Consider the following 16,497-nt stretch of genomic DNA (forward strand, 5'->3'; position numbering starts at 1 on the left):
GACAACATATGTATATATATAAATCACACAATTCATGCATACATCAAAGGTTCTAAGATACAAACAAATGAGGATGTTCGCTTCTCATTGTATCCTCCCATTCCCAAGTTGCTTCTTCAAATTCCAGGTTATTCCAAAGCACTTTCACTAGAGGTATCTTCCGATTCCTCAACTCCTGTTCCTTGTGATCCATGATCTGTACTGGTCATTCTGTATAAGACAAGTTGGGTTGAAGTTGAATCTCGTCGGGCTCAATAACTAATGGCCGTTTTTCTCCGAAACTCTTCTTCAAAGTTGACACATGAAACACATTATGTATTCCTTGCATCTTTGTTGGCAGACTCAACCTGTAAGCTACTGGATCGACTCTTTCGATTATCTCATAGGGTCCTACATATCGAGGACTCAACTTTCCCTTTTTACCGAAACATACGACTCCATTCATGGGTGATACTTTGAGGTATACCCAATGTCCTACTGCAAACTCCAAACTCCTACGTCGGTTATCGGCGTAGCTCTTCTGCCTGTTCTGGGCTGATTTCATTCTTTCTTGAATAACGGTTACTTGTCTCTGAACTTCATGTAAATATTCGGGTCCTAGCATTTTCCTTTCACCCACTTCATACTAATACAACGGGGATCTGCATTTCTTCCATACAAAGCCTCGTAGGGTGCCATCTAAATGGTAGCCTAAAAACTATTATTGTAGGAAAATTCCACCAAAGGTAGGTGACTTTCCCAATCACCACTGAGCTCCATAACGCATGCTTGTAGCATGTCTTCCAAGGTCTGGATTGTACAGTTCGTCTGTCCATCCATCTGAGGATGATAAGCACTGCTAAAAATCAGATGAGTGCCTAGCATCTTTTGCAAACTCTGCCAAAATCGTGAAGTAAAACGGGTATCTCGGTCCGATACTATGGTCTTAGGTACTCCGTGCAATCAGAAAATTTCCTTAACATAAATTCGAGAACGTTTCTCAATAGAATTTGTGTTAGCTATGTTAGTCAATCAGTCGACTATAACCCATATTGAGTTCCTTCCTGAAGACGTCATTGGCAAACCGATTACAAAGTCCATAGACACATCATCCCATTTCCACTCTGGGATAGGCAATGACTGTAATTCACCTGCCAGTCTTTGATGTTCAACTTTTACCATCTGGCAGATGGAGCATTTTGCCACAGACTCGGCTATTTCCTTCTTAATTGCATCCCACCAAAACTGACCTTTTAAGTCTCAATTCATCTTTGTTCTGCTAGGGTGCGCTGTCCCTCTAGGATTTCTTCTTCAGTCACAGATATGAACTCCTGTACTACTGCAAAAAATGGCATCTCGCGGTGGATCTCCAATCATTAGATTCCTCAATCTTGCTAAGATCGATGGTAAGTCTGTCTGAACCTTGCAACTAAGTGCATCAGCTACAACGTTAGGCTTGCTAGCGTGATATTTAATCTCACACTGATAATCACTAATGGTCTGCACTCATCTCTGTTGCCTCATATTCAAATTTTTTTGACTGAATAGGTACTTTAGACTTTTGTAGTCTGTGTACACTTCGCATTTCTCTTCGTACAAATAGTGCCTCCAAATTTTTAGTGCAAAAACTACTGCTGCCAGTTCCAAGTTGTGGGTAGGATAATTCCATTCATGGTCTTTGAGCTATTGCGAAGCATAAGCGACGACTCTTCCTTCTTGCATTAGAACGCATCACAAACCCATCTTAGAGGCGTCATTGTAGACTACGTAGGGCTTGTGAGGTTCTGGTAATGCTAATACTGGGGCTGAAGTCAACCTCTTCTTCAATTCCTGAAAACTCTTCTCACACGGCTCAGTCCATACATATCTAGCATTCTTTCTTGTTAGTGTCGTTAAAGGGCAAGAAAGCCTAGAAAGCCCTTCTACAAACCTTCAATAGTATTCTACCAAACCAAGGAAACTATGTACTTCATGGGCATTAGTTGGCCTTTACCATTCCATTACAGCATCAATCTTGGTAGGGTCCACTGCAACTCCTTCACTAGAAATCACATGTCCCAAAAAGTTTGGCATACGACTGATGTTCCTACAATATCTCCAGTACAATCCTCACTTCTTATGCTCTTCCTCTTCATGGGAGTAGATCAATATGTCGTCTAAGAACACCACTACAAAACTGTCTAAATATTGCTAGAAAATCCAATTCATCAATTCCATAAATGCGGTTGGGGCATTCATCAGCTCAAAAGGCATGACTAGGAACTCGAAGTGTCCATAACAAGTTCAAAAAGCAATCTTAGAGACATCTTGCTCCCTGATTCTAAGTTGGTGATATTCAGATCGTAGATCAATCTTTGAGAAAACCACAACTCCTTGTAATTGATCCAACAGATTGTCTATCCTTGGCAATGGATATTTATGTTTGAGAATCACCTTATTCAAATCCCTATAATCGACACACATTCGAAGAGTCCCATCCTTCTTCTTAACAAACAAGACCGGTGCTCCCCATGGCGATGAGCTAGGTCAGATAAAACCCTTTGCTGGAAGCTCTTCAATTTGCACTTTAAGCTCTTTCAATTCTGCTGGGGCCATTCGATAGGGTGCCTCATGCACTGGGGCTATGGCCGATTCAAGCTCAATTACGAATTCCGTCTCTCGATCTAGAGGTAATCAGGGTAGTTCATCGGCGAAGACCTTAGGAAAATCCTCAATCACAAGGATTCCTGGGATTTCTTTAGGTCCTACTGTTACGTCTCTCATCATTACTAGATAAACATTGGCCCCATTCACAAAATTGTTCTTGACTTGTTCGACCGTTACCGTAGACAGACCAAGCCAAACAGTCTCACACATATAACAAATCCTTTCGCGTGTAGCTAAATTGAACACTACCTCCCCCCTTCGACAGTCTATTTGGGCGTAATGCCTAGACAACCAATCCATTCTTAAGATTAGATCGAATTCCATCATGTGAAAGACAATCAAATCCACGGTCAAGACCAAGTTTGCGATTTCCAACAGGCAATTCTTAACTACACTTGTGCAACTGATTACCTTCACATCAGGAATAGCTACTAAAACTTTTCGAGACATTGGCTCAGCCTCGAGCTCACAACGTCATACACATCTACTAGAGATAAAAGACCTTGATGCTCTAGAATCAAACAAAGCACATACCACGTACTGCTTCAATCTAACTTTACCTGAAGAGGTAACTATATTTACTCAAGATTCCCAAACACAAGCTATCTATGAATTAAGGCAAAGTTGGAAATGTTACAAGTAATCACTCCCGCGTCTGTCGTCTCATTTGCTTCTAGGTCCACCTCTCCTAGCGTAATAGCATAAACCTTGACTTTTGCTACAGTCTTGGGTTTAGCGTTTGGTGTTGACAGTCCTCCAGGCATAATCTACGGACAATCCAGGATCATATGGTCGATTTGACCACATCTAAAACACGCTCCCGAGGCCCTTCAACATTCTCCACATTGGCGACAAGGTGGTGGAGTGATGAGTGCTGCCTTCCCAACTATCACGCCATTTCCTTTGCTTGGAGTTACAGGGGCTTTTCGCTTCCCCATACTAGATCCTGATGAGTAAGGAAATCTCATTTTCCTATCCGTTTGAGCCTGTATGATTAGCCTTCATTGCTCTGCCTCTGCTATTGAAGCTACATTGACTAATTCTTGGAAATTTCCTATCTGTAGGCATGCTACTTGGTTTCGGATATGAGGTTGCAAACCGTCCTGGAACTTCCTTGCTTGCATCTTCTCGGTACTAATCAGATGAGGTCCAAACCTCCCCATTTCCATAAAACGAGCAGTGTACTGATCCACTGTCATATTCCTTGGGGTCAAACTTGAAAATTCCAAAACTTTTAGCTGCTTAGCCGTCTCTGGAAAGAAACTATTATCAAACTCCGTCTTGAATCGTTCCCAAGTGAGTGCAGTCATACTTCCCAATTCTTGGGCCAAAAGCTGCAGTTTGGTATGCCACCAAATTCCAACTTCTCCTTGAAGCATATGACTCGTGAACTGGACCTTCTGTTCCTCTGAGCATCCGCTAATTTCAAAGGTTCTTTCTAAATCCATAAGCCACTTATTAGCCTTTAAAGGTCATTCCGTTCCAACGAAATTCAGGTATCTATACACCATGAACTTCTCGTAAGTACATCCCTGTTCTCCTCTAGGCAGTACTTGTCTAGCGTTCTGTCCTTGTTCCATTTGAGTACGTACCACCTCAGTCATCTGAAAAATGGCTTCAGCTATAGCCTGTCCCCCTTCCATTAGAGGATTCCCAGTCTCTTGATCCCCACCTCTAGGAGATGTATTCTCACGCCGGTTTTGAACCATGATTTCCTTCTTCCTGAAAATGCACAAAACCAGCGTGGGTCAGTCCCTTCCTTAAGGAGAGTAACATTTCTTCCCTTGAACTCGCAATCTAATGGACGTAGCTTCTTCTTCCTCTGAATTCAAGCCTAAAGCTATAAGATCCAAGCCTATGACTACAGATCTCAAGCCTAGTTAAAGGTACCGTGCATTCCTAGGATAATGTGTGGGTTTACCAAGAGATGTAATTGCTCTGATACCATGCTATGTGGCTCCCCCAGCCCTCATTTGGGATTGAAAGGTAATTGAGATGTAGGGATATGTAAAACAAAGCTACACACCCCTCATACATGACAAATAATATGCTATGCACCTAAGTACACTAGCAGTATTCAATAGCGTAGCAATGGAAAACTAATAAAAGTCGGATAAACTAAGCAATGCGATAAGCAATTGCAAAGCACATGGCAGCATACTAATATTATAACCCAAAATATTGTCCAAATGTAAACATGAGCCATAAAGGTGAAATATCCCAAAATCATAAAGCATAGTTTAATATTCCCAAAACACAGGATTTCCTAACAAACAACATGGATCCACAAAAGTTGGCCATAAGTACTATCGCTTTTTTTTTTCTCTTTTCTTTTCAACTACCGTACTCTTCATAACCATTGTCCCATCGGGAGATAAACACCAAAAGACCCAATGGGATTGATGAGGCTTGGGCGGTATTAGACCTAATTCCTTTGCTACTGCCTTTGCGTCAGTCTAGGCCTTAGAGGCTCGCTCTAGGTATGCAGACAACTAGTCTATATTCCACGAAAACTTCAGATTCTAAGAGGGTTGATAGATCGTAGCATCAATCTTGGTGTCACTAATACTATACAAGATCTCCTAGAGAAGCTTAGCCATATGAATTAATGCATCTGCAGTGTAGTATTGACGAGCCTGAACAGTGTACATGTCCTCTATCAAGGAACCATTCAGCTTCTTGTCTCCTGGGTATCTGAGGTACCTATTACAACTTCTACCATTCTGGTTAGGGAATGGTAGTGAAAACTACCACAATGAGATTTCAAGAAATCTCAGCAAGTATATCATGAAATGCGTGTATGGACATGTACTTGACTTATGCATTTGACCAAAACTTGACTTATGCACTTGACCATTATCAAAAGACTTGTAACAAAGACTTGTAGCAAAGACTTGAGCTTTTCATAAAAACTTCATAACTTTTTCTTATTCACGTGAACTTATTTAGAACTTGCATTATTAGAACATATCACAAGATTTGAATCGAGTGATCCTTAGCACTTATGCTCATATTGTTATTCAGAGAGTGGATACAAGACGGTTCCCTTTAGGACCGTGTGTTCCTGCTAGTTACCGCACCATCAACGGTCCGTGCACCGTGATGAATACGTCATAAACAGAGATTCATATTAACTTGACCTTACTTTGGCTGGTTACATGTTTGATGCACCCACTAGCGTTAGGCACTTCCTCGCTCCGGTATCCTTTTAAAAGAATCCATTCGAGGCTCGTTGATGGTACTTTGTCGACCCAGGGGTTACCACTCCATTCTTAAGCACTCTAGGTTAAAACCCCTTCATTTCACTCATAAGGTAAAACAAAACCTAAAGTAAGCAAGTTACAAGTGATTGTTGAAGCATGGAGGATGAACTCCCCCTTCACTAATCAGCCTCAAGGGTTTCTCTTGAAAATCCTAAGTTATTTGCAAGAAGATGTTAGAAACTATGTGTGTTCTATCTTTCTCAAAGTCTAATGAGATTTGAATCTCATTTTCGGACTGAGAAAAGACTTGTGTGTGTGCAAGACTTAGAGGAAACCGATCCTTACCTTGCTAATCCTTGGTAGTGCTGAAATCCCTTCTCTTGCAAGGATCCTCCTTGTTTGGCTAGAAAGAAAATAGAATAAAATGAGAAAAATTTCAAATGAACAAGGGAGAATTGTGTGGAGAGACTGAGAGCTCATGCAAATCCGAAAAATGGCAAGGGAAAAGCCCCCTAGGCGTGAACCCTTCTCTTTATATATGAGACCCTTCACTTCCCTCCTTGGTTGCATCCAAAGTCCTTGCATGGATGACAAATGGCAAGGTTTCTTCTTCCCCCTTTCCCTATTGCCAAAACGCCACTTGGAATTTCCCACTTGGATTACATTGGGAAGGGACACTTTGGGGGGTGGCGTGTAGGACTTCTCCTTGGCCAAAATTCCTTCTCTCCCCTTTATGCCCTTCCTTTCCTTAAACAAGTAAATATCTCTTCAAGGGTAGATTGGTAAAACCATACATACCTTTTCCTTTTTCCCAACAAGTGACTCTTGGCGTGGAAGACAAGTGGCATTGGGCATGTGCCATAGCACTAGCCGTCCTCTCCATTTCCTTTTCCAAGATGTTACTTCATCTTCCAAGTACTCATTCCCTATGTGACCTTTCATATACCATTGGTCTAAAATACACTAGGTGACAAGTGGCAAGTCAATGAAATGCTTGGGAGTGTGCTAGCCGAAACCCTAAGGGCAAACTTGTCCTTGATACAAAAGTCTTTTCATAAAATCTTCTAGAAACTTTGTGCATGCTTGACACATGGCAAAAAGCTAGCTAAATTTGAAATCCTATATGCCTCCCTTCAGTTTCCTATGCAAAACTTCTAGAAAAATTCCATTTCACTTCCTTAGGCTTCCATTTCCAAGAAACCTACCATGGTACTCAAATTTTGGACAAAATAACAATGGGCTAGGCGTGCAAGCCCATCTTGGTGCCTTCCTACACCTCTCTTTCCCCCTTAACCCACTATCAAGACTAGAGTCTCAAAGTGTAACACTCTCATGACACATCATACTAGTGACTTATAATTGGATCATGGGCCTAACCATTGGACCTAAGTTTCTAAATAGGGATGAAATTCCAAAGTAAACTAGGGCCATTCTCCTCTTGGGCTCAAGTTACTACATCAAAAATTCTAAGGCCTTTCAAAGTAACTAAGGCTCCTAAAATGCCATGGCAACCTGGAATGAATTCTAAGGGCCAAGCCTGAACAAAACTCGGGTCATCACATGACCTATTCTGCAAACTGAAAATAAAGAAAACTGTAGCAAACAAAAAGAAAGATCAGGAATGGAAAGAAAAGAAAAGAAACGAAAACAATTAAAAAAAAATACATGCATGGTAGGGTCAAGGTTGATAGACTTGGTCTACAAGTGGAATGTCTTCCACTTCAGAAATTTGTCTATCAATAAGTATTTTTAGGCGTTGGCCATTTACTTTAAAGACTCTGGCATCCCAAGGATCCTCTATTTCTACCGCCTTGTTTTAAAAAATATGTTTCACTACAGAGGGACCAGAAGGGTCCAGTTCACCTGGACCGAAGTTTTTCTGGGTGCTTGTGAAATCTAGAATCATATAAGTATACTTAGTCATTTTGGCTTAAATATCTTCCTAAGAATATTTTTATCATGAAACGATTTCATTTTAGCCTTATAGATTTTAGAGTTCTCATAAGTATCATTTCTCAACTCTTCTAACTCGGTCAACTGAAATTTTCTAAACTTACTAGCCTCCAAGAACTTTATTACCTCATTTTTCACAACTTCTTTCATGGTGGGGTTAAGTTTATGTTGGGGGTTGGTGGTGTCCTCAAATGTGAGCCTCGAGAGATGATCGACCACTACATTTTCCACACTTCTCATATCTTTGGTGGTGATATCAAATTCCTCCTCTTGAGTGAATGCATCAATTAAGTACGTTTGTTGGCACTCATAATCCTCCCTGGGCTGCTTACTGATGTGGAATATGTTTACCTCCGTGGTCATGTTTCCAAAAGATAGTTTTATCAACCCATTCCTGCAGTTTATAAGTGGATTAGCTGTAGCAAGGAAAGACCTAGCTAATATGAGAGGAATCTTAGAGTCAACTCAACAACCGACTGAGTGTCCAAAATTAAAAAATCAACAGGGTAGTAAACTTATCAATTTGGATTAAAAGATCCTCAACTATCCCACACGGTTTCTTAACTAAACAGTCAGCCAATTGAAGCGCAACAAAAGTGGACTTAATCTCACCCAAACTAAGCTGCAAATAAATGGAATAAGGTATCAAATTTACACTAGCCCCTAAATTTAGCAAGGCTTGCCCAAACTCATGATTCTCAATATTACATGCAATAGTTGGACAACTAGGGTCCTCAATTAGAGCACTAACTTGCTCTATCAGAAATGTTGTCTTCTTAACATGGTGCTTCCTCTTAACAGTACACAAGTCTCTGAGAAATTTTCACAACTAGGAACTTGTTTAATAACATGCAAAAGATGGAGGTTAATTTTTACCTGCCTGAGGTTCTCTAAGATTTCATTGCTAGGATCCAAAGCTCGCATACTCGATTTTAAAGCTTGAGGAAATTGTACCTTAATTGGGCTCTTTATTACAATGGCTTCCTTAGGCAGCTCAGCTCCACCATTCTTTGATCCTTTTCAACATCTTCTGACTTATCAGTTGTTGGGATGTGTAAAGATTTACACTTCATGTCACAATGACATTGACCACCTTCAAATTTCCTTGTGCCATATGTTGACCTTAGGGTGTGGATTGAGCTTGAGAAGGGAACTTGCTATGTTCATTCACACTCAAGGAGCTCATCAACTTGGATACATGGCTCTTTATTTCCTTATTTTCTTCAACAACATGCGTAATCAAAGACTCAGGCTTTTGATTAGTTTTATGTGGTGCCTCAATAAAAGCATATAAAGTATCTTCTAAGGAGTTCCTAGAAGAAGATGATGCATGATACGGTGCGGGGTAAGCTTTAGGTGGCTGTGCAGGTTGCTGTTTTTCTTTTATTTTCAACTAAAATTGGGGTGATTACACCACCTAGGATTGTAGATTTCAGAGAAAGGTGCAAAAGATTTTTTGCACATACCTAAGACATTACATTGTTCCTCATATATTCCCCTCATTTCAGCAAATGTGGGGCACTTTTGAGCTAGGTGATCTACCCACCACACATAAAACACAGTCCAAAAGACTCTACACGAGTAGCCACGTGTGTTGGCTTTAAATCCTTAGTTTTTAACACCTCTAACTCTCTAGTAAGCATCTTAACTTTAGTTTTTAGGTTATCCTCTTCCCTAAGATGGTAAATTCCACCACTATTTGGATTTCCAGCAGGTCGTGACCTATTTGTACTGCTCAGTAGCACTAGATCCGGTCCAAGTGTGAGTTTTGTCAGCAAACTCATTGAGATATTCTATGGCCTCATCTAGAGTTTTTTGCAAAAGCTCACCATTACACATCATCTCTATGAATTGAAGTTCTCTAGGTGTAAGTCCCTCATAGAAATAACTAACTAAGCGCCAGTTCTCATACCCATGACGAGGACACATACTCAACAACTCCTTAAACCTCTCCCAAGCCTGATACAAAGTCTCGCTATCCTTTTGTGCAAAGGTGGAGATCTGCCTCTTCAAAGCATTGGTCTTATGTTGGGGAAAATATTTGTTAAAGAAGACTTGTGCCATCTCATTCCATGATCCTATTGATCGTGATCTTAGTGAGTACAACCAGCTCTTTTTTTTTTATTAGAAATTCAGAAAATGAAATGAACTTACAATGTTTTCGGCTGAGATGAATCCTTGTAGCCGTACATAACTTGTACCAATTTAACACTTTTGACAGCTAAGATGAATCAAAACATGCTTGGGAAATGTTTGATGCACACAAGCATATAATACTCATTGAAAACATGCACAAAGCTATCAATTACATAAATGCCTCAAAACTCCAAAGGTATCTACTTAAAAAGACGCCAAGGGGAAGAATTCAAAAAGTCATTCTTCTGATTGCCTTTGTCCCAAGACTGGGATGTCTTCATAACATTTCCCAATATTGTTGTATTCCCACAGCTTATGAACTCCATAATCAACAACCTGTTCTCCAACAAAAGCACCGGTGATGATGAAGGTGGCATAGACGAAGGTTCGGCTCATGATTACCTTGTAAAGACCTTCGAGAAGCCTCCGCCGCTCCTTCGAGTAGTTGAATCCATTGAGATCTAGACTGCTGCGTCACTTCTTTGCTCCCAATTTTGTGATTTTGCGAGGGTTTGCAGAGCTCTCTCTATGCCTTTACAACTAGCTCTTTGCCCTATCCTTCAAAGAGAAAGGAAAGAACTTAAGTCTCACAACATCATCTGTAGCATTATGACTATGAAAAGTTGCAACTACTTCCTCAAACTCCCTAATGTGCAAATAAAGATTTTCATTCTCTAAACCATGAAATGTGAGAAGTAGTTATATCATCCCTGTTTTAAAATAAAGTTGATGAGTATAGGCTGGAAATATGATGCATGATGGTGTGGCTGTGCGTGTAGGGTGGGGGTAATCCTGAAGAGTTTTAGTAGGTTGATCTTCGTGTTCACCTATTTCTTTGGGACTAGATGGATTGTCAAATAAATGATTTAAAATTTTTTATTATGACTCTAGCACAAGCCTACAAGCAAATCTACCCACTACATCTTTATATCTATGCATGCAAGATAACAAAATACTAAAAACTAAAAATACTATGAAAAGAAAGAAAAAAAATAATAATAATGCAGCAAGCTAAAAGAGGGAACGAAATTACCGCATTTACTAACTACTGAAGTAAATTATGTCTCATATCAACTCTTGCACCATACTCTCCGACAGCGGCGCCAAAATTTGATTATGTGGTGATATATATAGTTCAGGGTATCGATCGACAGGAAGTCAGAAAAAACACTACAAGATGCAAGTTTAAGAAAAAAGATTAAATGACAATATGACAAGAATATGAAAATTTTGCCTAAAGCACGCAATTAAAATGAGATTAGGGCATGAATAAAAAGACAAGTAAAGTTTCGGGCTTTCATCAACCGGATCCAATACTCTGACTTTTTCAACGCAAACTATATACACAATTAAGAATTATAGCACCAAATTCCTAATTGGAAGATATAACATTATATTCATCTACTTTCTCAAATTTAATTTTAGAATCTATTCCCCCCTTTACAACCATAATTTTCATATATAAAAATAAATATTAGATCTAAAGATGAAATCGTATAGCAAACAGTAGTGTAGCAAAAGATCACATCAATGACATAATCGTATAGCTCAACGAAATCAAAGTAGAGCAAGATTTAATATAATTGTCTCAAACTTATAAAAACTAAAAAAAATAGAGAATTCAATCCTAAAATCTTAAACAATAAAACTTAATCTATGAATTTAAATAAAGTCAAAGTATTTTCACCAATTAATTTCTATCCTAGGCTTTACCCAATATTTAGTTCTCCATGGGAGAACAGAAAAAGTAAAATGGTATTTTTCTCTTCTCTAGAACTTTGCTTCCTCCCTTCAAAGCCCTCCCAATGATATGCTTCTCGAGGGTATAGAAGAAATCCTAACGTTTTCCTGATTCCCGCATAAAAAATTCCCTAACTTTTAGGACTCAACTTGGCAGTTGTGTATGCACTTCAGAAGTCAGACATTGGACATCCTTATAACATTAATGTTAGCCCTTTAAGATAGTTTTTCAACGCATCAAGAATCGCATCAGTCAGTTGTGTGAGTGGAAAGTTATAATCAAAATACCAAGGTATGTTCAGACCGTCTCCTAGCGTGTTTTGGACTTGGACTTCTTGCATTTGTTTCTTTTTCTCTTGATTCAAATTACTCTCAAACTCACCTTATTTGATGTTATCCTTTATTTGATATTTTGAAAAGATATCCCAACATTGAAATCTTCTCATGTTGAAGCATCCTTGCTTTGTTGAAATTTCACACGTCTATCCACATTGAAAGTCAGTCCACGTTGAAAATGAAGAGTCCTTATTACTTGAAAGTCTTGCTCAATTCAAATGTCATGCTTCATTGAAATCTATTGGGAATTATTCTAATTCAAAAATTGCTTTGAATTTGACTGAGCTTTAGCTCTCTCTTTTTTGGATTCTGAAATTAAACATAAAAATGTGCTTAGGTGTATCCCAAAGTAAATAGAAACTAAATTCAAGAATATAAATTAATTCCTATGATTTCTATTCAAATTTTAGCATTCTATTCCAATAATTGGGTATTTAAAGTGCACTTTCATGCACTCATAAGGTATATTATCACACAAAATTGGCTCATTTGGAGTATTATCCATTGCTTCGTAAATGAACTGGTTAGCCCCAAGATATAGATGATGCTTATCTTCAATGATCATATTGTACAAGATAATGGATGCGTACAAAATGTCTTTTAGAACTTCAGGCTGGAAATACTTAATAGGTCCATGCACAATTGCAAATCTACCTTGGAGTACTTTGAAGGCACGCTCCACATCTTTCCTTGTAGACTCTTGGCAATCAGCAAAATATTTTTTCTTTTGTTCATGTGGAGCAGAAATTATTTTCACTAATGTTACCCACGAAGGATATATACCATCCGCAAGATAATATCCCATTGTGTACTCATGACCATTGATTGTGTAGTTGCACGGAGGAGCACAACCTTTGGCCAATGCAACAAAAATAGAAGTTCGATCGAGTACGTTGATGTCGTTATGAGACCCAGGCAAGTAAAAAAAAGCATACCATATCCAAAGATTGTAAGACGCAGCAACTTCTAAAATAATAGTTGATTCATTTACGTGACTAGAGTACATACCTTTCCAAGCACTAGGACAAATCCTTTATTTCCAATACATGCAATCAATGCTACCCAACATTCGTAAAAACCCATGCCTTTGTCCGACTTCTAGTAACCTCGCTATATCACTGCCATTTGGAGACCTCAAGTACTCACCCCTAAAAATTGACATGATCGCCTTCACAAATTTCTTCATATTCAACCATGCAGTGCTTTCTCTAATTCTGACATACTTGTCCATAAGATCTGTCATTACCCCATCTGTGAGCATCCTAATTATTGCAGTCATCTTTTGAAGGGAAGACAATTCAAGCCTCCCACTTGCATCTCTCTTTTGGACAAAATAATCATCATGAGCTTCAACTATAGAATGTACATGTAGAAAAAGATCACGAGTAAGTCAAAACCTCCTATTAAAAACATTTGGCGGATATATTGGCGGCTCAGCAAAGTAATCATTCCAAAGGCATTCATGACATTCCAATGGATCATGTCTGATGAACATACGATGATGTGAAGCAAATGCTCCCTTGGCTGCACATTGTTCCCATTGTAGGGCCATTGCTTCTATCATATTGAACTCATGATCAAAAGAATCGTAATATAAAATATGATCAATACTCCAAAAGGGATCTATAGGGAATTGAGAGAAGAAAATTTGAAGAATTGGAAGAAGAAAGATTGGTTTTTGATGAGTGGGAAGTAGTTAGAGGATGGATCTATTTATAGGACTTAATCTAAGACTATTAGCTACAACTAAAAATCTTGACAAAAAAAGAATGGTTGGCTACATCTACATGTTGGTTTCAATAATTGCAAATATGAATGTTGTGTATTGTGCATGGTGGAATAAATGTGTTTGTTAGTTTTAAAATTATAGATGTGAAGTTTGGGTAGAGAAGAAGGGTTTGTGGAAGTGTTTGTTAGCTTCAAGAATTGTAGATGTGAGTATTGGGTAGAAGAAATATTGACATAATATGTTTCTTGGATGAACAAATTATAGATGTGTTTGTTGGATAGAAGAAAGGTTGGCAAAATGTGTTTGTTAGTTTCATAAATTGTATATTTGATTGTTGGGTAGAAGAAAGGTTGGCAAAATGTATTTGTTGGATAATTAGGTTGAGGAAAAATTCTAGTTGGGAAAAAATAATTTAAGTACAAATTTAATTATTTATTAACCTATGGTTGGTGTAATTGCAAAATATGAAAAAAATTAAAAATATTATTATTTAAAAAATAATATTATATTATTATTTTGACTAATCCAATGTGGGGTTATGGCTGGGGAGGTTTTAGATTTAGGAAAAATATGTATTTTTCATTAAATTTTGGAGATGACTTTGATGAAACCAATGTCAATGCTCTTAGGGAGTGCTCCATATGCCAAAAATGCAAATCAGAGATTTTGCACCCTGCAGGCTTACTTCAGCCACTACCTATCCCTACTAGAAGCTGGGCAAACATTTCAATGGACTTCATTGATGCCCTACCAGTATTAAAGGGGTTTTCTGTAATTTTGGTGGTAGTGGATTTGGTGGGTACCAACATGGACCTAATCTTAAAGATCATTTGCAAGTTCCAGATGGGCCAATTACAAGGTCAATAGCCAAGAAAATCAAGGAGGCAATGCAAGGATTGATGCAATCCACTTGGAACGAGTTTAACAAGAGCACAACATTCAAGATGGGCTTGAAGGATGAAGATCCAGTTTTTATTCATTTGATAAGCTATGGAAGAGGGCAACAACATGACTTAAAGGCTTTGGGCACTTAAAGGATTTCAACTTATTTAATTCATTTAAAGGACTTATTTTATTAGTTTAGAATAATTGAGTTTGTTAGGGGAAGGACTTAAGGGGGCCTATGCAAGGGCATGTTGGGAAAGTTATTATTTCATTGAACTAGGGTTTCTAGATGTTACTGTAGTGTTACTGTAGCCGCAACACTGTAGCCGAGGTACTGTTTATCCAGGGCATTTTGGGTAAAAGGGGCTTTATTTTAGCTAGGGTTTTAATTAGGTTTAGATTTAAATAATCTTTGTTGCCTCATTTTAAGCAGTTTTATGACATTTGATGAATTTATTCATTGTGAGTTGAGTTTTACTCCTCTTGTTCTTTATTGAACTATTGAACTTATCAAAGGTAAATCACAACTTTTGTGGCGTTCCTTCTTGTAATCTGGGTTCTTGAGATGGGTTCTTCAACGGGTCTAGATTTTAATATAATCTAGGTTCTTGAAACGAGTTGTCATCGGGTCTAAATTTTCCATCCATTGACTTGATTTTGGCTTTCTTGGAGAGTTTTCAAATTGATTGTGAGTTCAAGGGATTTCTTTCCTACGGGTTCATATCGTTTGGTATCAGAGCCAGGTTTCTAATCAGGTCTGATTCTATTTTTTAATTTCTTGCATCTTTAAATTTAATTTTAGGGCTACATTGTTCTAGGGTTGCCAAAAAAAAAAATTGCATAAACAAAAGAAGGCTGCCGAAATTCTTAGGGTTTTGGGTTCAGCTGAAATTTACATCACCTAAGGTTTCAAAATTCTAGGGTTTAATGCATCTCTATGTTTGTCAATTGCTTGGAGTGTCATTCCACTGATTCTCTTCTATTTCGTTCTCAATTCTTGTGTGCTTGAATTCAATTGCTTGATTTTCACAATTGAGTATTGTTGTTTGTGATTGAATTAGAGAAGAAGAAGGAAAAGAAAAGAAAAGAAAGCAAAGGAAACGAAAAGAAAAGAAAGGAAAAGAAAAAGAAAATCCAAAAAAAAATAAAAAAGAAGAAGAAGAATAAGAAAAGAAAATGTAGCATATTCAAAGGTTACTACATAGTTACAACAAAGAGAAAGAAAAACATTTGTTAGTTGAGTTTTATTATCAAAGGGGTTGAATACATCTTTGTAGTTGGTATCTTATTTTATATTTACTCTTTCCCTCGTATAAATTCATTGAGTCTCGTGTCATTTTATTCCTTCCTTGTTTCTTGTTTCTTGGATCTATATTACTGGTTGGAATAATACAAGATTGTATTGTCTTGATTTAATTCAACTAGTTCTTAAAGAACTTGAGCGGAAAAACTATTGAGGTAAAAGGCAAGAAAGTGTGAGATTATTATCAGGAAAAAGTCAATTAAGAGTGAAACACGAGTGGAGTGTCATTATTCGAGTGTAAACACATAAGGGAGTATGTGAGGTTTTCCACTAACATTCTTTTGTGCAGCACTTTGCAATGTCTCATCGGAGTGGCTCTTCACCAAAGGGAATGGTAGATAACTCATCATTTGTGTTGCAATCCATGCAACAACAGTTTGAGCAGTTGAACTTGATGTTGGGTGAAGTGGGGGATAGGATAGATCATCAAGATGCGGTAATTAGAAATCTACAGGGCAAGAGAGATAAGAGGTGAAGTGAGTCTAGTGTTGAAAATGGGTATGAGAAAGAAGAGTATGGTGATTCTCTTGTTACTACACAAATTAAGATGGATGATACCGAGAAGCAGAGCTAGAATATTTTTCATA

At 38.2% G+C, this 16,497-nt stretch overlaps 2 protein-coding genes and 1 non-coding gene across 3 annotated transcripts; 1 reads left to right on the plus strand and 2 right to left on the minus strand.

Annotated features, from left to right (window-relative positions):
* Positions 1-205: 205 nt before the first annotated feature.
* On the minus strand, positions 206-604 carry LOC121237669. The gene has a single exon (XM_041134512.1). The coding sequence runs from the start codon at positions 602-604 to the stop codon at positions 206-208; it is 399 nt and encodes a 132-aa protein (XP_040990446.1).
* A 2,048-nt stretch (positions 605-2,652) lies between these two features.
* On the minus strand, positions 2,653-3,075 carry LOC121237671. The gene has a single exon (XM_041134514.1). It carries the CDS (start codon positions 3,073-3,075, stop codon positions 2,653-2,655), a length of 423 nt encoding a protein of 140 aa, XP_040990448.1.
* Positions 3,076-9,690: 6,615 nt separating this feature from the next.
* Positions 9,691-9,798, plus strand: LOC121238004. The gene has a single exon (XR_005935050.1). It is a non-coding gene; the product is annotated as a small nucleolar RNA R71 (small nucleolar RNA).
* Positions 9,799-16,497: the final 6,699 nt, after the last annotated feature.

This window comes from Juglans microcarpa x Juglans regia, chromosome 6S (genome assembly GCF_004785595.1).
Source record: "Juglans microcarpa x Juglans regia isolate MS1-56 chromosome 6S, Jm3101_v1.0, whole genome shotgun sequence".
NCBI classification, from domain to species: Eukaryota; Viridiplantae; Streptophyta; class Magnoliopsida; order Fagales; family Juglandaceae; genus Juglans; species Juglans microcarpa x Juglans regia.

Coding starts and splice junctions, on each gene's coding strand:
- LOC121237671 (XM_041134514.1), bottom strand. CDS start 3,075: ATGTCTCGAAAAGTTTTAGTAGCTATTCCTGATGTGAAGGTAATCAGT.
- LOC121237669 (XM_041134512.1), bottom strand. CDS start 604: ATGCTAGGACCCGAATATTTACATGAAGTTCAGAGACAAGTAACCGTT.